The 24940-nt window shown below is 42.9% G+C and overlaps 2 protein-coding genes across 4 annotated transcripts in view; both read right to left on the bottom strand.

Moving 5' to 3' along the window:
* LOC127932559 (uncharacterized) overlaps positions 1 to 22512 on the bottom strand; it is a 77990-nt gene extending 55478 nt beyond the window's left edge. Inside the window, exons 1-4 of one of the 3 annotated variants that reach the window (XM_052528529.1) lie at positions 22344 to 22512; positions 21096 to 21295; positions 20945 to 21003; positions 20611 to 20825 (exon numbers count right to left, since the gene is read on the bottom strand). In XM_052528529.1, the coding sequence (XP_052384489.1) occupies positions 20611 to 20825; positions 20945 to 21003; positions 21096 to 21295; positions 22344 to 22386 (517 nt within the window). In that variant the 5' untranslated portion in view covers positions 22387 to 22512. The other 2 variants (XM_052528531.1, XM_052528530.1) reach the window with 2 other exon arrangements.
* LOC127932560 (protein GPR108-like) lies at positions 1772 to 5649 on the bottom strand. The gene is made up of 5 exons (XM_052528533.1): positions 5349 to 5649; positions 4343 to 4453; positions 4203 to 4253; positions 2131 to 2216; positions 1772 to 2006 (listed from the first exon to the last, which is right to left on the bottom strand). Exons 1-5 carry the CDS (start codon positions 5433 to 5435, stop codon positions 1787 to 1789), a joined length of 555 nt encoding a protein of 184 aa, XP_052384493.1. The 5' UTR covers positions 5436 to 5649; the 3' UTR covers positions 1772 to 1786.
* Positions 22513 to 24940: the final 2428 nt, after the last annotated feature.

Below are 24940 nucleotides of genomic sequence, written 5' to 3'. Positions count from 1 at the left end.
AAGTCAACACTACTCTGTAGTGCTTTTTGGGCTGGGTTCTCCCTGTAGTTCAGGCCCCCCAGACAGCATACGAACACAAGTCTTTCCTTCAATCATTATTTATGACAAGAAACAGTAGCTACTCAGCCTCATGGCAAAATGTGTAGAACATGGATTCTTGAAAGTTGAGACAAACTGAAAACGTGTGAAATGTTATAAAGGCAAAACATTTGCTTTGGGAATGTTCCTATTACTTTCAATATTATTCATTTCCATTTTGGTTCTTATTCCTGGAAATTCTATTTTTTGGTGCAAAGGATCTCAATTTCAAATGCTCCCAATAAAATGTTTAAAATAAAAAAAACAGGCAATAATGAATATTAACTGATAAAATATTGTATGTAGTTTCTTGCAATAGCCCTAAAAGAATATTTCTCTTAAAACTGATTCCTAAAAGATTTGTCCAGAGACTTAGTCAACTCCGTCAGATTATTCTAAAATCGAAAAATGAGCCAGGAATACGCAGGGGCAGCTATACTATAAGGACCCTGTTTTTAACCTCTTCAACCTATGGGGGCGCTATGTCATTATTGGATAAAAAAAACGTGTCCGTTTTAAGCGCAATATTTTGTCACAAAAAGATGCTCGACTATGCATATAATTGGCAGCTTTGGAAAGAAAACACTCTTGACGTTTCCAAAACTGCAAAGATATTATCTGTGAGTGCCCCAGAACTGATGCTACAGGCGAAACCAAGATCAAACTTCAAACAGGAAATGAGCAGGATTTGACGCTCTGTTTTTCATTGTCTCCTTATATGGCTGTGAAAGCACCACGAATTAGCCTGCCCTTTCTATCGTTTCTCCAAGTTGTCTGCAGCATTGTGACGTATGTGTAGGCATATCATTGGAAGATTGGCCATAAGAGACTACATTTACCAGGGGTCCGCCCGGTGTCCTTTGTTGAAATTGTTGCGTAATCTCCAAGCTGCTCGCATTCATCCATGTGATTGAGACAGAGGAGACTTCCAGGAATGATATATCATGAAGAGATATGTGAAAAACACCTTGAGGATTGATTCTAAACAATGTTTACCATGTTTCAGTCGATATTATGGAGTTAATGTGGAAGAAAGTTTGACGTTTGGATGAATGAATTTTCGGGTTTTTTGGTAGCCAAACATGACGCAGAAAACGGACCGATTTCTCCTGCACAAATAATCTTTCAGGAAAAACTGAACATTTGCTATCTAACTGAGAGTCTCCTCATTGAAAACATCCGAAGTTCTTCAAAGGTAAATTATTTTATTTGAATGGTTTCCTGGTTTTTGTGAAAATGTTGCCTGCTGAATGCTAACGCTAAATGCTAACGCTAAATGCTAACGCTAGCTATCAATATTGTTACACAAATGCTTGTTTTGCTATGGTTGAGAAGCATATTTTTGAAAATCTGAGATGACAGTGTTGTTAACAAAAGGCTAAGCTTGAGAGCTAGCATATTGATTTAATTTCATTTGCGATTTTCATGAATAGTTAACGTTGTGTTATGGTAATGAGCTTGAGGCTGTATTCACGATCCCGGATGGCTCGACGCAAGAAGTTAACGACCTCAGTACATGCAGAGCAGCAAGACCACTCATGGTCTGTAAAGTTCATCATGTTCTGTACACTCAGTGTGTGTGTGTGTGTGTATATATATATATATATCCAATTAATATTCAGACAAATATTTGTGGGGAAAAAAGTTGACATTGCCCCATCTTTCAAGAATCTCCGAGCTCTAAAACGGCAAAAATTCTCTCTCAGCCTCATGTCAAAATGTGTAAAATAGCCATGAGACTAGCGTATAAAACGACAGTTCTTCCTGCACCATGGCAACAACCCCCCCCCTCCCAGGGGACTGCACTACCCCACTGTGTTGTATTGAAGGGAGGTAAATACTGCTGACCCGAGTCTTTAGTGAGTGTCTTGTCTGTCTTCAGCTGGGTCAAGACGCTGTCCTGGTCTCCATACGACCTTACATTGACTCTACAGAAGAGAGGAGGACACAAACAGTTTGTTTTTGACACACACACACACACACACACACACACACACACACACACACACACACACACACACAGCTAATTTGATCTCTCTCAGACAACCGTACCTGAGGTTGTTGGTGTCAATGAGGAAGAGGAAGAAGGGCTCCACACCGCTGTGTTTGCTGAGCGGACACACCGCAGTCTCCTCCGCCTGGAGAACAAACATTAAAACACAACCTTGCCACAACCTTTGAGAAACATTACATTAGGCCTATATGAATCCTACCCTGAAAGAACATCTCAAGAACAGCAGACCCTTTTCCTTTCTTCCTGAGCCAATCAAAATTCACCTAGACCTATCGTCAAGTTGCTAGGTAACATGACTGAACAACATTGTTTGTTATCAAAACAATAACAAGCGACCCGGGAAAGGTTTAAAACGCCCCGTGACACGGTTTGTGAAATTATATCAAATGTGAGCAAAAAATCACACAGTAATAGAAGTCATTTAGTCCTTTTCCGTTTCATCTCGAAAAGCTGTTTTCTTTGCTGTAAAACTGTTCTCTCTCTGGTATTGCTGCTCGACAGCAAACGTGCAAAGCCTATCAGACTGGCGTGTGTGGCCTGTGTGCTCTTGGTTATACCAGGGATTAAATGTTAACCAACTTTACTCACTCTGCTCCAATGTATCAAATGTATCAAGTGTAAGAGCAGAAGACTGATCAGGGTCTGCATCCCTCACTCGCCATCACGGCTACAAACTGATGGAGGAATAGATGAGCAGGAAGAGCTGACGGAGAGGAGCAGGTGAGTGAGGTCAGGTACGGGATGAGACCGGCGGATGACAGCACACGTGATATGAAAGTGAAGTGAACATTGTTGGACCGGCGCATATAAGAGACTAGTTGCTGTTCCTCCCCCCTCGTGTAATACCTCGCGCTGCTCCTCCCCCTCGTGTAATACCTCCGCTGCCCTCCCCCTCGTGTAATACCTCGCGCTGCTCCTCCCCCCTCGTGTAATACCTCGCGCTGCTCCTCCCCCTCGTGTAATACCTCGCGCTGCTCCTCCCCCGTGTAATACCTCGCTGCTCCTCCCCCTCGTGTAATACTCGCGCTGCCCCCCCTCGTGTAATACCTCGCTGCTCCTCCCCCGTGTAATACCTCACGCTGCTCCTCCCCCCCTCGTGTAATACCACGTTTCTCTTCCCCGTTCACTGAACCTTCTCCCAGCCAGGACAATGGCAACAATAGAAACCAAACAACATATATACAAAGCAAAAGTCTTACTTCCTAATTATCCGCTAGCTATATGTGAAACGTAATAATGTAGTTAGCTAGTTTAACAGGCAAAAATGACCTAAGACTAATGTTAAGTAAGGTAGATTCAAGTCTTTGTGGCTAGCTAGCCAACAGTAGTAGCTAGCTAGCCAACAGTAGTAGCTAGCTAGCCAACAGTAGTAGCTAGCTAGCCAACAGTAGTAGCTAGCTAGCCAACAGTAGTAGCTAGCTAGCCAACAGTAGTAGCTAGCTAGCCAACAGTAGTAGCTAGCTAGCCAACAGTAGTAGTTAATTAGCTACAGTAGTAGCTAGCTAACAGTAGTAGCTAAAGTTAGCCCTATTGAATAACTATGGGCTTGCGATCTACGCTCACTACAGTGGGTATCGTGGGCCGGCAAACATGCCAAAAAGAACACATGTATTTATTAAACGTATCAAGACAAAATATTGTATTCTGGGAACATAGAGGTGAATAGGCAATAGGCAATAGGCAATTTGCTTCAGATCAAATCATTTTTATACTTTTTTTTTTTTACCAACGTTTTTTTCATGGGTTACTTCATATTTCTGTTCATACTTTCCATCGACGCGTGATATTTTGATATGTCAAAATACGAACAAAAAAATATGGAACAAATGGAATACACATCGGAGAAGTGCCCTTCACGCCCTGTTTCACTTTGATTTGGACTCATGCTTCGACCCTCCAGTGCTCGGAGCGCAGTAGATTGCATTTTGAGAAACACCAAATGTCTCACATAGTAGTCTATATCTCACCTTATCTACTTGATAGTGAAACCAATACCATGGTATTGTTGAACAGTCGATTTTGATTGGCTGGCGGGTCGTTCTAGAGAGTGCATTCATTTCAGATAACGGAAGAGTTGCAAAAGAGATTTGGTTTGATGAGATCTACTCACTGTGTAGGACAGCACTCCATTAACACGAGACTTGGAGAGACTGAATCCCACCTATATGGAGAGAGAAAACAATGATACAATTCACTAACTGGAGACAATATAGCCAGAGATGAAGCTGCACACACATCAGATGTTCTTACAGGGTGCTTGCTGTTGTCCTCGGGCAGTCTCAGGGAGAGAACCTTGACGTCCAGGGTTCCGTTGGCAAAGAAACCAAAGGTGTTGAGATGAACCACAAACCTAGAGTCATTCTGAGAGAGAGAGGTGGAGGGAGAGAGAGGGAGGAGGGAGGGAGAGAGTGGGAGGTGGAGGGGAGAGAGAAAGAGGTGGAGGGGAGAGAGAAAGAGGTGGAGGGGAGAGAGAAAGAGGTGGAGGGAAGGATGGGGAGAGACAGGTTGGAGGGAGGAAGAGAGGGAGGTGGAGGGAGAGATGAAGGGGAGAGATGAAGGGGAGAGACGGGTTGGAGGGAGGAAGAGAGTTGGGGGAGGGAGAGATGGAGGGGAGAGATGAAGGGAGAGACGGGTTGGAGGGAGGAAGAGAGTTGGGGGAGGCCGATGAGGGGAGAAAGAATGAGGGTGAGAGGGGGCATTTGTTATCCAAGTATGACAAATATCAATGTGAAAAATGTATCAATTTATTTTTTTACCTTTATTTAACTAGGCATGTCAGTTAAGAACTATTTCTTATTTTCAGGGGCAGGATGACAGATTTGTACCTAGTCCACTAGGCTACCCTGCCTCCCCATCACGGGAACATCGAGGGTGTAGACAGTGTATCTAGCTGAAGGCGTTAACATCTCAGCTGATGTAACGTTAGCCAGCCAGCTAACTAACCAACCATTTTCTAGTTGTTTAGCTGCAACGTTTCTTTGACAGTCAAGTGTAAAAATCAGAGACACATTAAAAGGTTGCCTAGTTAGCCAGCCAACTAAATAGCTGGCTAAGTTAAGTGATTAGTAGCAAACAGTTGCAGAAATCCCCTGACGTAGGTGCTACACGTTAGCCAGCTAGCTTAGCTATGGCTGAAAAGGGAAAAAAAACAGTGCTACCACTATCCCAAGTTCGCATATTATTGGCTATAAGTGCACATTACCTGAGAACACACAGTATATGAAGTAACGTTAAAGCAAGGTTGGTGTTATTTTACCTTTAGGGCGAGTTTGTGTCTTCTTGCTTCGCAAAAGACCAGCACGAGTACGAAAACCGCTAAACCAACGCCCCCATGTCGTCCCATGGTAGCTCACTAGACGGCTGGTAATATGTTACACGACTAGAGTATACACCTATTCACTACAGAATAAATTATATTCCTTGATAACGAGTGAAAAATATTAAATTTACCCAAACTATTTTGCTTCCCTAGTTCACACTTCCTGGTATCATCGCTACCTACACGTCACCAGAGTAACCGGTGCCCACTCTGCTGCGGTGCTCCCAGGCGGAGGGAGGGTGCAGGACAACACAAAACACCAGCTAAGGTTTTAAAACAGTCTTCTCCAAAGACTGAATATCGTTTCCTGAGAAATAACTACTGTTGTAAATGTTTGTGCTCAATGCATCAGTCAGGTTTAGACTAAAATAAGTCAGTCCAATATGATTATGATGGTGACTGCACTTTGTGACCTGTGACCACAATAATCTCCTAATAACAGTTTTTCTTAATTCAATGAAATATTTGATGAATGAATGGATCAGATAAATGTGTTTGTGTAGGGATAATGACATAGAAATATTAAAAGCTTAAAAATATATACAAATACCTTTATATACAGTGTAGTCTACTATTAATCAAACGTTTATTAATCACATGCACAGAATACAGCGGGTGTAAATGGCACAGTGAAATGCAAGCTCCTATACACAAAACATATCTCCCTTAAAGCTTTGAGGAAGGCAGTGAGGCCGAAATGTAAAGCTTACTAAAGAGCAGTGATACTATCAAGATCAGTGATTCTATCAAGAGCAGTGATTCTATCAAGAGCAGTGATTCTATCAAGAGCAGTGATTCTATCGAGAGCAGTGATTCTATCGAGAGCAGTGATTCTATCGAGAGCAGTGATTCTATCGAGAGCAGTGATTCTATCGAGAGCAGTGATTCTATCGAGAGCAGTGATTCTATCGAGAGCAGTGATTCTATCGAGAGCAGTGATTCTATCGAGAGCAGTGATTCTATCAAGAGCAGTGATACTATCAAGAGCAGTGATTCTATCAAGAGCAGTGATTCTATCAAGAGCAGTGATTCTATCAAGAGCAGTGATTCTATCAAGAGCAGTGATTCTATCAAGAGCAATGATTCTATCAAGAGCAGTGCACAGGTTCTTTCTTTTTTCTCTCTCATCTTATTCAACCATTAAAAAGCAAAGTCCCTGAGCAGTGACCACCTGAGACATGAAGCTAATTCAAGACAGTTAAAGGGAATATCTGGTACTTCTGTATACTTTTCAGCCAGTAGTTCTGAAAGTAGGCCCCAGGGCCAAAAGTGGTCCTCAAAACTGTCATAATACCTCACATATGTGTGCAGATATGTTCACCACGTCATTACTCTCTCGCTCTGCTGTGTTTGATTCTTGCTAGTTGTCAGTCAAATGGTGAGGCTGAATCTCATTGTCTGGAACTGAAATTGCTAGAGATTGGCCCACGTGGGGGAAATGTAGGGAAAATGGCACAACACAGCTTCCAGAAAACAGTGGCTTTCAAAAGCAGGCATTTCACACGTTGACACACCCAGCCCAAAGCAGGCATTACACACGTTGACACACCCAGCCCAAAGCAGGCATTACACACGTTGACACACCCAGCCCAAAGCAGGCATTACACACGTTGACACACCCAGCCCATAGCAGGCATTACACACGTTGACACACCCAGCCCAAAGCAGGCATTACACACGTTGACACACCCAGCCCAAAGCAGGCATTACACACGTTGACACACCCAGCCCAAAGCAGGCATTACACACGTTGACACACCCAGCCCATAGCAGGCATTACACACGTTGACACACCCAGCCCAAAGCAGGCATTACACACGTTGACACACCCAGCCCAAAGCAGGCATTACACACGTTGACACACCCAGCCCAAAGCAGGCATTACACACATTGACACACCCAGCCCAAAGCAGGTATTACACACGTTGACACACCCAGCCCAAAGCAGGCATTACACACGTTGACACACCCAGCCCAAAGCAGGCATTACACACGTTGACACACCCAGCCCAAAGCAGGCATTACACACATTGACACACCCAGCCCAAAGCAGGTATTACACACGTTGACACACCCAGCCCAAAGCAGGCATTACACACGTTGACACACCCAGCCCAAAGCAGGCATTACACACGTTGACACACCCAGCCCAAAGCAGGCATTACACACGTTGACACACCCAGCCCAAAGCAGGTGTTACACACGTTGACACACCCAGCCCAAAGCAGGCATTACACACGTTGACACACCCAGCCCAAAGCAGGTATTACACACGTTGACACACCCAGCCCATAGCAGGCATTACACACGTTGACACACCCAGCCCAAAGCAGGTGTTACACACGTTGACACACCCAGCCCAAAGCAGGTATTACACACGTTGACACACCCAGCCCAAAGCAGGCATTACACACGTTGACACACCCAGCCCAAAGCAGGTATTACACACGTTGACACACCCAGCCCATAGCAGGCATTACACACGTTGACACACCCAGCCCAAAGCAGGTATTACACACGTTGACACACCCAGCCCAAAGCAGGTATTACACACGTTGACACACCCAGCCCAAAGCAGGCATTACACACGTTGACACACCCAGCCCAAAGCAGGTATTACACACGTTGACACACCCAGCCCAAAGCAGGTATTACACACGTTGACACACCCAGCCCAAAGCAGGTGTTACACACGTTGACACACCCAGCCCAAAGCAGGCATTACACACGTTGACACACCCAGCCCAAAGCAGGCATTACACACGTTGACACACCCAGCCCATAGCAGGCATTACACACGTTGACACACCCAGCCCAAAGCAGGCATTACACACGTTGACACACCCAGCCCAAAGCAGGTATTACACACATTGACACACCCAGCCCAAAGCAGGTATTACACACGTTGACACACCCAGCCCAAAGCAGGTATTACACACGTTGACACACACTAGTTCCCAAAGTACCGAAGCATGTCTTTAAACATTCATAATGTTGCAGCTCGATAGCCTCTCGTTTATGATAATACATCTTTCATTTACATTGGACATTTTTAGTTGTTTAGCAGACGCTATTATCCAGAGTGACATCCAGAGCATTTCAACTGAGGTAACATACATTACAGATATTAGGATTTAAAAAATACTTACTAGTTCGCAAACGTTCATAATGTTGCAGATAGCTAGCATATCTAAGTTAAGATAATACATCCTTCATTTACATTTTACATTTGAGTTATTTAGCTATCAAACAGAGTGAGACCAGAGCATTTTAACTGAGGTAAGTAAGACCACCACATATTACAGTCACAGTGATGTATTTTGTGAACAGTTCATGATTTGCATTTGCAAAGCTCTTAATTACTTTCACTCTCTGGCACAAAACCCCAAAGTTAACTGTTCACTCATCAAGTGATGTTGAGGCTTTTTTGGGGGTGGGGGGGGTAGATCATGGGTAGATCAGCTTTAATATTGCAGATAGAAAATGTCTTCCAAAAATGTACTTTTTTGAATCATTTCCAATCCACCAAATATTTGTTTGTAAATATGTACAGTGGGGAGAACAAGTATTTGATACACTGCCGATTTTGCAGGTTTTTCTACTTACAAAGCATGTAGAGGTCTGTAATTTTTATCATAGGTACACTTCAACTGTGAGAGACGGAATCTAAAACAAAAATCCAGAAAATGTATTGCATGACATAAGTATTTGATCACCTACCAACCAGTAAGAATTCCGGCTCTCACAGACCTGTTCGTTTTTCTTTAAGAAGCCCTCCTGTTCTCCACTCATTACTGCACCTGTTTGAACTCGTTACCTGTATAAAGACACCTGTCCACACACTCAATCAAACAGACTCCAACCTCTCCACAGTGGCCAAGACCAGAGAGCTGTGTAAGGACATCAGGGATAAAATTGTAGACCTGCACAAGGCTGGGATTGGCTACAGGACAATAGGCAAGCAGCTTGTTGAGAAGGCAACAACTGTTGGCGCAATTATTAGAAAATGGAAGAAGTTCAAGATGATGGTCAATCACCCTCGGTCTGGGGCTCCATGCAAGATCTCACCTCGTGGGGCATCAATGATCATGAGGAAGGTGAGGGATCAGCCCAGAACTACACGGCAGGACCTGGTCAATGACTTGAAGAGAGCTGGGACCACAGTCTCAAAGAAAACCATCAGTAACACACCATGCCGTCATGGATTCAAATCCTGCAGTGCACGCAAGGTCCCTCTGTTCAAGCCAGCACATGTCCAGGCTCGTCTGAAGTTTGCCAGAAACCATCTGGATGCTCCAGAGGAGGAATGGGGAGAAGGTCATGTGGTCTGATGAGACAAAAATAGGGTTTTTGGTCTAAACTCCACTTTCCGTGTTTGGAGGAAGAAGAAGGATGAGTACAACCCCAAGAACACCATCCCAACCGTGAAGCATGGAGGTGGAAACATCATTCTTTGGGGATGCATTTCTGCAAAGGTGACAGGACGACTGCACCGTATTGAGGGGAGGATGGATAGGGCCATGTATCGAGATCTTGGCCAACAACCTCCTTCCCTTAGTAAGAGCATTGAAGATGGGACGTGGCTGGGTCTTCCAGCATGACAGCGACCTGAAACACACAGCCAGGGCAACTAAGGAGTGGCTGTGTAAGAAGCATCTTAAGGTGCTGGAGTGGCCTAGCCAGTCTCTAGACCTGAACCCAATAGAACATCTTTGGAGGGAGCTGAAAGTCCGTATTGCTCAGCGACAGCCCCGAAACCTGAAGGATCTGGAGAAGGTCTGTATGGAGGAGTGGGCCAAAATCCCTGCTGCAGTGTGTGCAAACCTGGTCAAGAACTACAGTAAACGTATGATCTCTGTAATTGCAAACAAAGGTTTCTGTGCCAAATATTAAGTTCTGCTTTTCTTATGTATCAAATACTTATGTCATGCAATAAAATGCAAATTAATTACTTAAAAATCATAGTGTGATTTTCTGGATTTTTGTTTTAGATTCCGTTTCCACAGTGGAAGTGTACCTATGATACAAATGACAGACCTCTACATGCTTTATAAGTAGGAATACCTGCAAAATCAGCAGTGTGTCAAATACTTGTTCTCCCACTGTACATGTACTGTATCCAGTACCAGTCCACAGTTTGGACACACCTACTCATTCAAGGGCTTTTCTTTATTTTACTATTTTCTACATTGTAGAATAATAGTGAAGACATCAAAACTATAAAATAACACATATGGAATCAAGTAGTAACCAAACAAAGTCTTAAACTAATCCAAATATATTTATATTTGAGATTCTTCAAAGTATCCATTTACATTTTTTACATTTAAGTCATTTAGCAGACGCTCTTATCCAGAGCGACTTACAAATTGGTGCATACACCTTATGACAACCAGTGGAACAGCCACTTGCATCTAAATCTTGTTGGGGGGGGAGAAGGATTACCTACCCTTACTTACCCTATCCATCCTTTGCCTTGACAGCTTTGACCTTCCCCAGATCTGTGCCTCGACACCATCCTGTCTCTGAGCTCTACGGACAGTTCCTTCCACCTCTTGTCTTGGTTTTCCTCTGTCATGTGCTGTCAACTGTGGAACATTATATGGACCGTTGTGTGCCTTTCCAAATGTCCAGTCAATTACATTTCCCACAGGTGGACTCCAAGTTGTAGAAACATCTCAAGGATGATCAATGGAAAAAGGATGCACCTGAGCTCAATTTCTAGTCTCATAGCAAAGTGTCTGAATACCTATTTAAAAATGGTATTTGTTTATTTTTAATACATTTGCAAAAATGTCTAAAAACCTGTTTTCACTTCGTCATTAAGGGGTATTGTGTGGAGATTAAGGATTATTATAATTTTGTATGCATTTTAGAATGAGGCTGTAACGTAACAAAATGTAGAAAAAGGGAAGAGGTCTGAATGCTTTCCCGAATGCACTGTAACTATCGTTATATTGTATTGTGAGGTCCCTGGTAATTCCCAGCCCAACTAATGCAGTGTAGCCTACTATAAATACAATGAAATATAACTTTTAAATACATGGGGTGTAAAGGATATAGCGAATCACTTACTAGCAAGTTCTTTCCTACACAAAGATATACAAATATCATAGGATACATGGGGTGTAAAGGATACAGAGAAACACTTACTAGCAAGTTCTTTCCTACACAAAGATATACAAATAGTTCCCTTATCTGACCATTAATGAATGTGGCATAATATCAACGGTCAATCTACAGTTAAAAATAACAAACCACTTTAACAACTCTCTAATTCATAGAGCTAAGGATACAAGGACTGACCATCCATAATATCAACATGATAGTTCATGCTGAGGCTAAGTGTTTATTATTTTTTTTTACATATTTTTTTAACAATTCCATTGTTTACAAACAATTGATTACAACAAGGTTATATGTTGGCCTCTGATGGGGAATGGCAGTTGAACTAAGCTCATGAGGCACGTAAGTTATATTCTTCAATAATCAATGAAAATCAATGAAATAATATTTCTCATTATCATCCATTTAAATCACAGATTGCTCCTGGTTTAGATAAAACACTTTTCACTACATGTCTATATGGAAGCCACTGATTTGATCATCTCAAGTCTGGTTGATCTTCACGGACAGATGGACGAACAGCAGCAGTAGGAGCTGCAGGCCTATGAGGCTGGACCCTGACAGGAGCTGCTGGTACTGGTGTAACAGGCCGTGGGGTTGGACCTGGACAGAAGCTGCTGGTACTGGTGTAACAGGCCCGTGGGGTTGGACCTGGACAGGACCTGCTGGTACTGGTGTAACAGGCCCATGGGGTTGGACCTGGACAGGAGCTGCTGGTACTGGTGTAACAGGCCCGTGGGGTTGGACCTGGACAGGAGCTGCAGGTGTACACAGAATACATTTTACAACACAGAACCATTAGGAGAATTTTAGTTTTTTTTCCAAATGGGATTTCCTCATATTATCATTGTTTGTGATGAGGTGGCCATCAGGGAGGAGACTAATAGAACTAGAAGACCTGATGAGAACATATATCATCATCACCAGAGGTTCTCTACAAGACCATGGTGCTTGCCTACGGAGCTGTGAGGGAACGGCACCTCAGTACCTCCAGGCTCTGATCAGGCCCTACACCCAAACAAGGGCACTGCGTTCATCCACCTCTGGCCTGCTCGCCTCCCTACCACTGAGGAAGTACAGTTCCCGCTCAGCCCAGTCAAAACTGTTCGCTGCTCTGGCCCCCAATGGTGGAACAAACTCCCTCACGACGCCAGGACAGCGGAGTCAATCACCACCTTCCGGAGACACCTGAAACCCCACCTCTTCAAGGAATACCTAGGATAGGGTAAGTAATCCTTCTCACCCCCCTAAAAGATTTAGATGCACTATTGTAAGTGGCTGTTCCACTGGATGTCATAAGGTGTATGCACCAATTTGTAAGTCGCTCTGGATAAGAGCGTCTGCTAAATGACTTAAATGTAAATGTAAATGTAAATGTTCTCATCAGGTCTTCATCATAATTCAATAACAGCAACACCTGTAGTTCTACTTCTATTCCTAATGCTACTTCTTCCTACACCACATGTCAGAGTTCATTTGAGTTTAGCTCTAAATGTCCATTACCTAGAAGGCAGAGACATCTCTCCCATTCATTACTGCCCTGTTCTATCAGAAGAATATCAAACTCTTAAACAACATGCTGCTTACCCACCCCCCGGCCCATGTTGTTTACCCACCCCCCGGCCCATGCTGCTTACCCACCCCCGGCCCATGCTGCTTACCCACCCCCGGCCCATGTTGTTAACCCACCCCCCGGCCCATGCTGCTTACCCACCCCCGGCCCATGCTGCTTACCCACCCCCGGCCCATGTTGTTAACCCACCACCCGGTCCATGCTGTTAACCCACCACCCGGTCCATGCTGTTAACCCACCACCCGGTCCATGCTGTTAACCCACCACCCGGTCCATGCTGTTAACCCACCACCCGGTCCATGTTGTTAACCCACCACCCGGTCCATGTTGTTAACCAACCCCGGTCCATGCTGTTAACCCACCACCCGGTCCATGCAGTTAACCCACCACCCGGTCCATGCTGTTAACCCACCACCCGGTCCATGCTGTTAACCCACCCCCTGGTCCATGCTGTTAACCCACCACCCGGTCCATGCTGTTAACCCACCCCTGGTCCATGCTGTTAACCCACCCCTGGTCCATGCTGTTAACCCACCCCTGGTCCATGCTGTTAACCCACCCCCTGGTCCATGCTGTTAACCCACCCCTGGTCCATGCTGTTAACCCACCCCTGGTCCATGCTGTTAACCCACCCCTGGTCCATGCTGTTAACCCACCCCCTGGTCCATGCTGTTAACCCACCCCTGGTCCATGCTGTTAACCCACCCCTGGTCCATGCTGTTAACCCACCCCCTGGTCCATGCTGTTAACCCACCCCTGGTCCATGCTGTTAACCCACCCCTGGTCCATGCTGTTAACCCACCCCTGGTCCATGCTGTTAACCCACCCCTGGTCCATGCTGTTAACCCACCCCCTGGTCCATGCTGTTAACCCACCCCTGGTCCATGCTGTTAACCCACCCCTGGTCCATGCTGTTAACCCACCCCTGGTCCAAGGTGTTGTACTATGTAGTAAAATAACGATGGATCATAATTCATCTAATTGAATCAACAACAACGATATGACTACTACTACTAATATTACTACTACTACTACTAATATTACTACTACTACTGCAATCACTGCTACTACTGTTATCACTACTACTACTGTTATCACTACTACTAATATTACTACTACTACTACTGTTATCACTACTACTACTGTTATCACTACTACTAATATTACTACTACTACTGTTATCACTACTACTAATATTACTACTACTACTACTGCAATCACTACTACTACTGTTATCACTACTACTACTGCAATCACTACTACTACTGTTATCACTACTACTACTGCAATCACTACTACTACTGTTATCACTACTACTACTAATATTACTACTACTACTGCAATCACTACTACTACTGTTATCACTACTACTACTAATATTACTACTACTACTGCAATCACTACTACTACTGTTATCACTACTACTACTAATATTACTACTACTACTGCAATCACTACTACTACTGTTATCACTACTACTACTAATATTACTACTACTACTGCAATCACTACTACTACTGTTATCACTACTACTACTAATATTACTACTACTACTGTTATCACTACTACTACTGCAATCACTACTACTACTACTAATATTACTACTACTACTACCGCAATCACTGCTACTACTGTTATCACTACTACTACTGTTATCACTACTACTAATATTACTACTACTACTACTGTTATCACTACTACTACTGTTATCACTACTACTACTGTTATCACTACTACTACTGTTATCACTACTACTACTGCAATCACTACTACTACTACTAATATTACTACTACTACTACTGCAATCACTGCTACTACTGTTATCACTACTACTACTGTTATCACTACTACTACTGTTATCACTACTACTAATATTACTACTACTACTGTTATCACTACTACTACTGTTATCACTACTACTACTGCAATCACTACTACTACTAATATTACTACTACTACTACCGCAATCACTGCTACTACTGTTATCACTACTACTACTGTTATCACTACTACTAATATTACTACTACTACTACTGTTATCACTACTACTACTGTTATCACTACTACTACTGTTATCACTACTACTACTGTTATCACTACTACTACTGCAATCACTACTACTACTAATATTACTACTACTACTAATATTACTACTACTACTGTTATCACTACTGTAGTAAAACGCCAAATGGATCTACCTCCTGGTCCTCTTCCCCTGTCTTACCCACCAAGGGTAGAGACAGAGATGACCTGGCCTACTGAAATACCTGATTGGGCAAAGCCACCAGAAGACGATTCAAGCCAACCAACTATTGAACCTGACTGGTGTCAGGAAAATAACCCTCTGCCTCAAGTGACACCTCTGAATGGGAACAGCTGATAGACTCATTGCTGATAGAGTAAGGGCACTGTCATAAACAGAGGCCCATATGCGCACTGTAAGAAAAGTGTTTCCTCATTGTTGCTAGAGTAATGGGCTCTGTCATAACCAGAGGCCCATATATGCACTGTAAGAAAAGTGTTTCCTCATTGTTGCTAGAGTAATGGGCTCTGTCATAACCAGAGGCCCATATATGCACTGTAAGAAAAGTATTTCCTGTTGTAAGATATGTCATCATCCTCTCTGCTCTGAGGGAATGGGAGGAGCAGCAGATCGGGTGCAGAGAATCAAAAGGTATATAAAGAGACATTTGCCATTACTTTGGCGCTGACTTCTTGAATTCTGAATTCATAGAGACAACCATTTGAACCAGGTATTGGTGCCTGGCTGATCTCTAGATTCTAACTATTGAATTTGGACTAGATTCTTGTGCTGAGACTCCTCGTGTTCCTATCCATTCCAAACCGTTACTAGTGTGTGGTTCTTGAGGCTCTGTCCACTATATGACAGTCCCTGCTTTGTGATCGCCTGACCAAGGTCTAATCACCGGCATTACTGGAAATAGTTTGGCATCCCGAGACAGGACTTAAACACTGAACCCAGGGGTTTTCGTTGGAGGATAGTGAAACATCAGTAGACGATCAGTTGACCAAAAACGACTCTAGTTTCCTCATTCAATATAACTTGAATCCAATTTAGTTAAAATAACAACTCCAATTCAACCTCTCGGCAGTTAGAGGGGAGTCGCTACACTAAACGAAATTTCTCAAATTCTGACCGATTGAAACTCTGCTCCTGACCTCATGGGTCTCCTCGTCATCTCTCAAATGTAATTAAATAACTATTATAAGCATTTAATATAGAGATAAGTGTTATCATTGTACCAGGCATTTTATAGAGCATTAAGGCATTTGCATGTTTTTGATTAACGCTGTGTGTGACCGAGTAACAAATTGTGTATTTTGAAGTGTGTTTGATTGTAAAAGACAAAAAAACAGAGTGTTTTCAAAAATAAACGGTAGTCTTGTTTTGTCTCGAGTAAAAGGTTCTCTCAAAGACAGTTAACGGCACGGGAGATAACAACTCTGACACTCCCCGCTACCGGGACACTGGAAACGGGATCAATGCTCTATGACAGAATGAGTTACCATTAAAAGACAAGGAGGAAGATGTGTCCAGTAGTGATTCATTAAATTGTCTTATCGATCTAAATTTTATTTTCCAAGCGATACATAGCCGACGGGCAGAGTAGTGAGACTAAGTTGACTAAAGGTCCTCACACTTTAAACTAGATACATCACAGAGGGGAAATACTCAACCACAGGGAAATCATATAGAGACTGGTAGGACTAGTGCTTAATAACAACTCATGGACCAATTAGTGGTGAAGCAGAGAGAAGAGTCTAGAGGATAAAGGTGGGGTTCACACATCCCAGCTATAGCTAGACCGTTGAGAGTGACAAGGAAAAAGACCTCTCTCTCTTACGCGGACAACGCTTCGATATAGAAAGAGAGGCAGGGCTACGCGAGCGGTCCTGGTTATACCGAGATAACCTGAAGTATCTATAGTGCCCTGTCCAATCCAGGGAACGGGACGCTAACCACCTCTAAGCACCCCGCTGCCGGCCAAGGGGCGGGGCTGAAGGTTTCGTATCGCGACACTACTACTACTAATATTACTACTACTACTGCAATCACTACTACTACTACTGTTATCACTACTACTACTAATATTACTACTACTACTGCAATCACTACTACTACTGTTATCACTACTACTACTACTACAATGACTGTTACTAATGTAATGTAAAATGCTACTATTAGTTCTATTGTAACTCCTACTCTCTCTGAGTTTCAGTTACCTGGTAGTGAAACAAGGCGGTCTGATAGAGGAATTCTAAATTCCTGTATGTTTTATTGCCAAAATCAATTCGCACTCATTTCTATTTCATTAATGAGTTGTAAGTTCATTAATTATGCATGAAGTAGATTGAGACCAGTCTTAAAAGCCAAAGGTAAACAGCGTTTATTACAAGAGAGTACTAAATGCTTACACACATTTCCACAGGTTATAAACTGAAAATGACGTCAGCGTTTTCCAAACGTTCCATTTCACAAGCAGAGAGGCCCCCAAGCTTTTGAGCCTTCGCGTTATCAGCACGAAGTCAAGGCCAGTCAGTATAAATCAACATTCTCGACAATCTGGAGATGGCCCGTTCCCACCACCTGGAGATTTGTACAACTGAATGAACTAAGGAACAGACCTTCATTGTTACTAAACTCCTGACTACATTATATACAATTGTGAAAGGGAGCAAGAGGGACAGTACATTATAGCATTTGGACTAGTCAGTTCTGATTGGAATGTATACATAATTAGTCATTTCAACCATTATTTCCTCTATCACGGTCCCATACACATTCATTTTCAGGAACGCCATGTTCTTCCAGAAGAAGATCCACTTCTTCAACAACAGTTTTTAAACACAACTGAAATGTCGGCATGTAGTTTGTATAGGAATCATAATCCACAAACTCTGCTTCCTGGAGATAAAAAGTGTAAGTATCAAGTCAAACAGAATTGTATGTGATTTCTATATCTTATCAAGGTAGCATCACAACAATTATTTAAGTCTTAGCTCATATTTATTAATCTACCTTTGGATCTATGTGATGTTCATCTGTTAGATCGGTGGAGAGGGTGTATTCTTGGTCCGGGGTTAGTCTACAGTTAGGATTTATTTCAATGTAGATTTCTCTGTCTCCATTCCTTGTCCTCCTGGTCTTACACACCTTGAGAGGATTGAAAATGGTTTGGAACACACAGTCATAATGAGGTAGCACTGCCTGAAACATGGAAGCCCAAATGTCGCCCTCGGATCTTGAGGTTATCATCTTGATGTGGTTAAGATGTTGGGTTGGTGAGTAAGATACCCGCAGGTCTGGATTCACCATTTACAATTACATTACACCCTAAAATATATCTGTCTGGATGAACCCAGCCCAATTACATTACACCCCAAAATATATCTGTCTGGATGAACCCAGCCCAATTACATTACACCCCAAAATATATCTGTCTGGATGAACCCAGCCCAATTACATTACACCCCAAAATATATCTGTCTGGATGAACCCAGCCCAATTACATTACACCCCAAAATATATCTGTCTGGATGAACCCAGCCCAATTACATTACACCCCAAAATATATCTGTCTGGATGAACCCAGCCCAATTACATTACACCCAAAATATATATGTCTGGATGAACCCAGCACAATTACATTACACCTAAAATATATCTGTCTGGAAGAACCCAGCCCAATTACATTACACCCCCAAAATATATCTGTCTGGATGAACCCAGCCCAATTACATTACACCCCAAAATATATCTGTCTGGATGAACCCAGCCCAATTACATTACACCCCAAAATATATCTGTCTGGATGAACCCAGCCCAATTACATTACACCCCAAAATATATCTGTCTGGATGAACCCAGCCCAATTACATTACACCCCAAAATATATCTGTCTGGATGAACCCAGCCCAATTACATTACACCCCAAAATATATCTGTCTGGATGAACCCAGCCCAATTACATTACACCCCAAAATATATCTGTCTGGATGAACCCAGCCCAATTACATTACACCCCAAAATATATCTGTCTGGATGAACCCAGCCCAATTACATTACACCCCAAAATATATCTGTCTGGATGAACCCAGCCCAATTACATTACACCCCAAAATATATCTGTCTGGATGAACCCAGCCCAATTACATTACACCCCAAAATATATCTGTCTGGAAGAACCCAGCCCAATTACATTACACCCCAAAATATATCTGTCTGGATGAACCCAGCCCAATTACATTACACCCCAAAATATATCTGTCTGGATGAACCCAGCCCAATGAACCCAGCCCAATTACATTACACCCCAAAATATATCTGTCTGGATGAACCCAGCCCAATTACATTACACCCCAAAATATATCTGTCTGGATGAACCCAGCCCAATTACATTACACCCCAAAATATATCTGTCTGGATGAACCCAGCCCAATTACATTACACCCCAAAATATATCTGTCTGGATGAACCCAGCCCAAACATTACACCCCAAAATATATCTGTCTGGATGAACCCAGCCCAATTACATTACACCCCAAAATATATCTGTCTGGAAGAACCCAGCCCAATTACATTACACCCCAAAATATATCTGTCTGGATGAACCCAGCCCAATTACATTACACCCCAAAATATATCTGTCTGGATGAACCCAGCCCAATTACATTACACCCCAAAATATATCTGTCTGGATGAACCCAGCCCAATTACATTACACCCCAAAATATATCTGTCTGGATGAACCCAGCCCAATTACATTACACCCCAAAATATATCTGTCTGGATGAACCCAGCCCAATTACATTACACCCCAAAATATATCTGTCTGGATGAACCCAGCCCAATTACATTACACCCCAAAATATATCTGTCTGGATGAACCCAGCCCAATTACATTACACCCCAAAATATATCTGTCTGGATGAACCCAGCCCAATTACATTACACCCCAAAATATATCTGTCTGGATGAACCCAGCCCAATTACATTACACCCCAAAATATTGTTCTGTGGCAAAAGGTGAGTTCAACAGTGCAAATTTGATAGAATTCCAACCAAAGAGGAGTTTGACAACTCTGATCTACTAACCTCATCAATGTCAACATTTCTGGGCAGCAACAACACATTTAGGGTGGAACTATTCTTATCATCTGGGAGTTGGTAAAATAGTAGCACCAGAGCACGGATAGGAGAGACAGGAGCTTCCTGCTCCTTGGTGATGCCATATTTGCTGAATTCAGTGATGTTTAATATGACGTGAGATTCTGTTGCCTCATGGGAAAGGAGAAACTCCATACTGTCATCATCAGTCACATGGGCTACAGACAGGAAGTCACATCCACCCTCTAGGAGAGAAAGAGAACATTAGTCTTCTGTTCAGATGACGATGACAACCCAGTAGTGGAGTAGTGATGCTACTGATGGTGATTAAGAAACATAGTCTATAACCTCCCTGGAAATGTATTACTTACCAGAATGAATCTCACAGTGGGGAAGGTGTAGTTGATTGACAGACCCCTTAAGGCATGTAAACGTGAACAGAGGTCCTGCAGGTCTCTTGCCTCTCTGGAATAGAAGCCTCCTGTCCCAGTGGACTGTCCTATAGAGCACCTCTCCCTCTCCCTCCATCCTGAACACCAGGCCTGTTATACTGCACTGGAACAGACCTGCACTGGGGCACTGGAACCTAGAGGAAACAATGGTGAAGAATGACATTTAATTACATTCCCTGAATATGACCTGAAAAATGAGGTATTGTCCTGACAAACTATTGATGAGAAAACAAGTAAAATAATACTGAGTTACCTGTATGCTCCCTTGCCCTCATGATCGTAGATTTCTGCTTCAAAGTTTTCAAGAGACCTCTAAAATGGAAAAACAATAGATTTGAAAGATTATGAAGAGAAATGTAATAGAAACATAGTCAACTTGTATTTCTTTCCAGTGAGGGTCTTACCATGGGAGGATCAGTAGTACACAGGCTCTGGTCTACTACTCTACACTCTGTGATGCTTAACTCCTCCATGGCCTCAGCTGAGCTGTCAGACACTCTGACACAGTCCTGGCTCTCTTCTTCCATTGTCCCATTAGTCGATGATGGCAAGGTGAAGGCCTGTCCAACAATGGGATCATTGGGTTCCAGGAGGAGAGAAGAATCTGCACAAAAATAGTGTAAACATCAAATGTTGTTAGTTACTGGTTTGAAGTGGTCTTTGTATTAAATACAGATGTAGGATCTTAATTTGAGCCATGTTTGCTTCAGCAGGAAAATAATCCTGCAGCAACAGGAAATGTGAACTATTTTTCATTTAACTAGGCAAATAAGTTAAGAACAAATTCCTATTTACAATGACGCCCTACCACGGCCAAACCCGGACGACGCTAGGCCAATTGTGCGCAGCCCTATTGGACTCCAAATCACGGTCAGATGTGATACAGCCTGGAATCAAACCAGGGACTGTAGTGGCGCCTCTAGCACTGAGATGCAGTGGCTTAGACCGCTGCCCCCCTTGGTAGCACATTGTGTATTATAATTAACTGACAGTTTTTGATACATTGATATTAGGGCAAATCAAGTGGATAATACAAACTTCAGAGAACTTTAAACTCCAAAACATTACGAGTTTGCATTTCCTGCTGTCTAGTAAAATTATTTGCAACAAATGAGTGATCGAATTAAGATCCTACATCTGTAGGACCATCTCCTTCTCTTACCTTGGGTTCTAGGAGGATTATGGGCCATGTCTAAAGTCAATTTGAGCAAGGAACATATAGATCATATATAGTAGATATTCTCTGCAAACACTGCAATCTACTGTGTATGTGTAAATTAGATAGAGAGACCAGTAAAGATTGTAGTATTTCCTATGAAAATTAATTTATATGAAAATTAATTTATATTTTTTAATTTGACCTTTATTTAACTACGCAAGTCAGTTAAATACACATTCTTATTTACAACGACGGCCTAGGAACAGCGGGTTAGCTGCCTTGTTCAGGGGCAGAACGACAGATTTGTACCTTATCAGTTTGGGGATTCGATATAGCAACCTTCCGGTTACTGGTCCAATGCTCTACTGTGGAACGTTCCAACAGGAATCTGTTCCAAAACTTAATAAAGTTCAAGGTTGCCAACGAACAACGCATACAAAGTGGTTTGATAAATTAATCTAGCTAACTAGCTGCGGAATAGGCATCAACTCACCGCGTAGTTTGTCCACAGCACAATCGATACGACTGAGTCTCATGTTTTTCTCTTTGTTCGTGTCGTATTTCCGGTATTGACGTTGTGTTGTTGGCGAGGGTTTTCTTCTTCTTCATGGCGGTCCGCAAACAAACGTTTAAAGAGCCGCCAACTGCTGTCCTGGATACAATCAATATCTGACCAATTCTGTACTACCACAAAAATACAATTCAAAACCAAATAAATCCTTAACTTCTACCACACCCTCCCCTCAACCCTATTCAGCTGTATCTTTAAAACTCCTGCTTTAGGATTGTTCAGCATGTCAACAACCGTTATATATACCACCATTATATATTTTTCCATGTTCACAATAACCTTCAACCTGTCATTTCTGCTTTCCACATCCAGAGTCGTATTGATAAAAACTATGAAGTCAACTTTAATTCATTATCAAGTGTCCTTATATGAGCACAATATTTCTGAACAGACCTCCAAACCATGCCAGGACCAGCAGAAACACAAGACCCACAGTAGGTTCCCTTACTACAGATACATCCATGTCAGCTCCATCAGTCTGACAGTAGGTCCACTTACTACAGGAACATCCATCTCAGCTCCCTCAGTCTGACAGTAGGTCCACTTACTACAGATACATCCATCTCAGCTCCATCAGTCTGACAGTAGGTTCACTTACTACAGATACATCCATCTCAGCTCCATCAGTCTGACAGTAGGTCCACTTACTACAGGTACATCCATCTCAGCTCCATCAGTCTGACAGTAGGTTCACTTACTACAGGAACATCCATCTCAGCTCCATCAGTCTGACAGTAGGTCCACTTACTACAGGTACATCCATCTCAGCTCCATCAGTCTGACAGTAGGTCCACTTACTACAGGAACATCCATCTCAGCTCCCTCAGTCTGACAGTAGGTCCACTTACTACAGGAACATCCATCTCAGCTCCATCAGTCTGACAGTAGGTCCACTTACTACAGATACATCCATCTCAGCTCCATCAGTCTGACAGTAGGTCCACTTACTACAGATACATCCATCTCAGCTCCATCAGTCTGACAGTAGGTCCACTTACTACAGGTACATCCATCTCAGCTCCATCAGTCTGACAGTAGGTCCACTTACTACAGATACATCCATCTCAGCTCCATCAGTCTGACAGTAGTTCCACTTACTACAGATACATCCATCTCAGCTCCATCAGTCTGACAGTAGGTCCACTTACTACAGGTACATCCATCTCAGCTCCATCAGTCTGACAGTAGGTCTACTTACTACAGGAACATCCATCTCAGCTCCATCAGTCTGACAGTAGGTCCACTTACTACAGGTACATCCATCTCAGCTCCATCAGTCTGACAGTAGGTCCACTTACTACAGGTACATCCATCTCAGCTCCATCAGTCTGACAGTAGGTCTACTTACTACAGGAACATCCATCTCAGCTCCATCAGTCTGACAGTAGGTCCACTTACTACAGATACATCCATGTCAGCTCCATCAGTCCTCACTGTAGTTCTACCAATCTGTTTTACAGCCTCTGCATATGATACATCATGACTGGTCCTGTATCTCTGAGGTACATCCTCTGTACCTGGCATCCACTGTGTTCTCCCCACAATTACAGCACTTAACCTTCACATTGCTTCCACATCCACTCAGCTCCATCAGTTCTGACACTTGGCCATCTTTTCTTTTACACTGAGCAGCTACATGTCTCATTCTTTGCTATTTAAAACACTCAGTCTGACATAGGGACCAATTCTCTAACATTGAAACTAAGGAATCCTAGACGTACATTTCCCAGCTCCATCAAAGCCTTTGACATCCATCTCATCCTTGTTCTGACTGGACATTCTGTATGGTGACTCCATCAGTTTTTACATTCATGGTCCTTACTACAGGTCCTTTCATCCATCTCAGCATTATTAGTCTAAGGTGTACAGTGAGGCCCTGTGGTCTCATTAAACACCATCACATCTCAGCTCCAACACATCACTGCTCTTGCTTCCTACCTCGGTCCTCTTTATGCTTTCTTTACTAGACGCTCCACTGCTTTCTGTATCATCTGACTTCTTCTTCTTTCTACTAGACGAACCACTGCTTCTCAGCTCCATCAGTCTGACAGTCTTCCACTTTACTACAGCTCATGCCATGTCATCTCCTTCAGTCCTCACTTCACTAGACGCTACCAATCTGCTTTCTGCATCTCTGCATCTTTACATTATGACGCTCCTGCTATTCTGTATCATCTCTCTCCTTCTCTCTTTACCTGGCATCCACTGTGTTCTCCCCACAATTACAGCACTTAACCTTACTACATTGCTTCCATCATCTCACCGTCATCATGTTCTTCTCCACACTTGGCACATCTTTTCTTTACACTGAGCACTGCTTTCTGTATCATCTCTCATTCTTTGGTATTTAAAACACTGCACTGCTTTCTGTATCATCTCTCAAATTCTTTTACATGGATCCACTAAGGAATCCTAGACGTACATTTCCCACTAAACCTTCAAAGCCTTTGACATCCATCTCATCCTTGTTCTGACTGGATATTTACTAGTGGTGCTACCACTTATTTCTACATTCATGG

This window comes from Oncorhynchus keta, chromosome 10, assembly GCF_023373465.1.
Source record: "Oncorhynchus keta strain PuntledgeMale-10-30-2019 chromosome 10, Oket_V2, whole genome shotgun sequence".
Classification (NCBI taxonomy): domain Eukaryota; kingdom Metazoa; phylum Chordata; class Actinopteri; order Salmoniformes; family Salmonidae; genus Oncorhynchus; species Oncorhynchus keta.
This window is presented reverse-complemented; position numbering and strand designations above follow the sequence as displayed.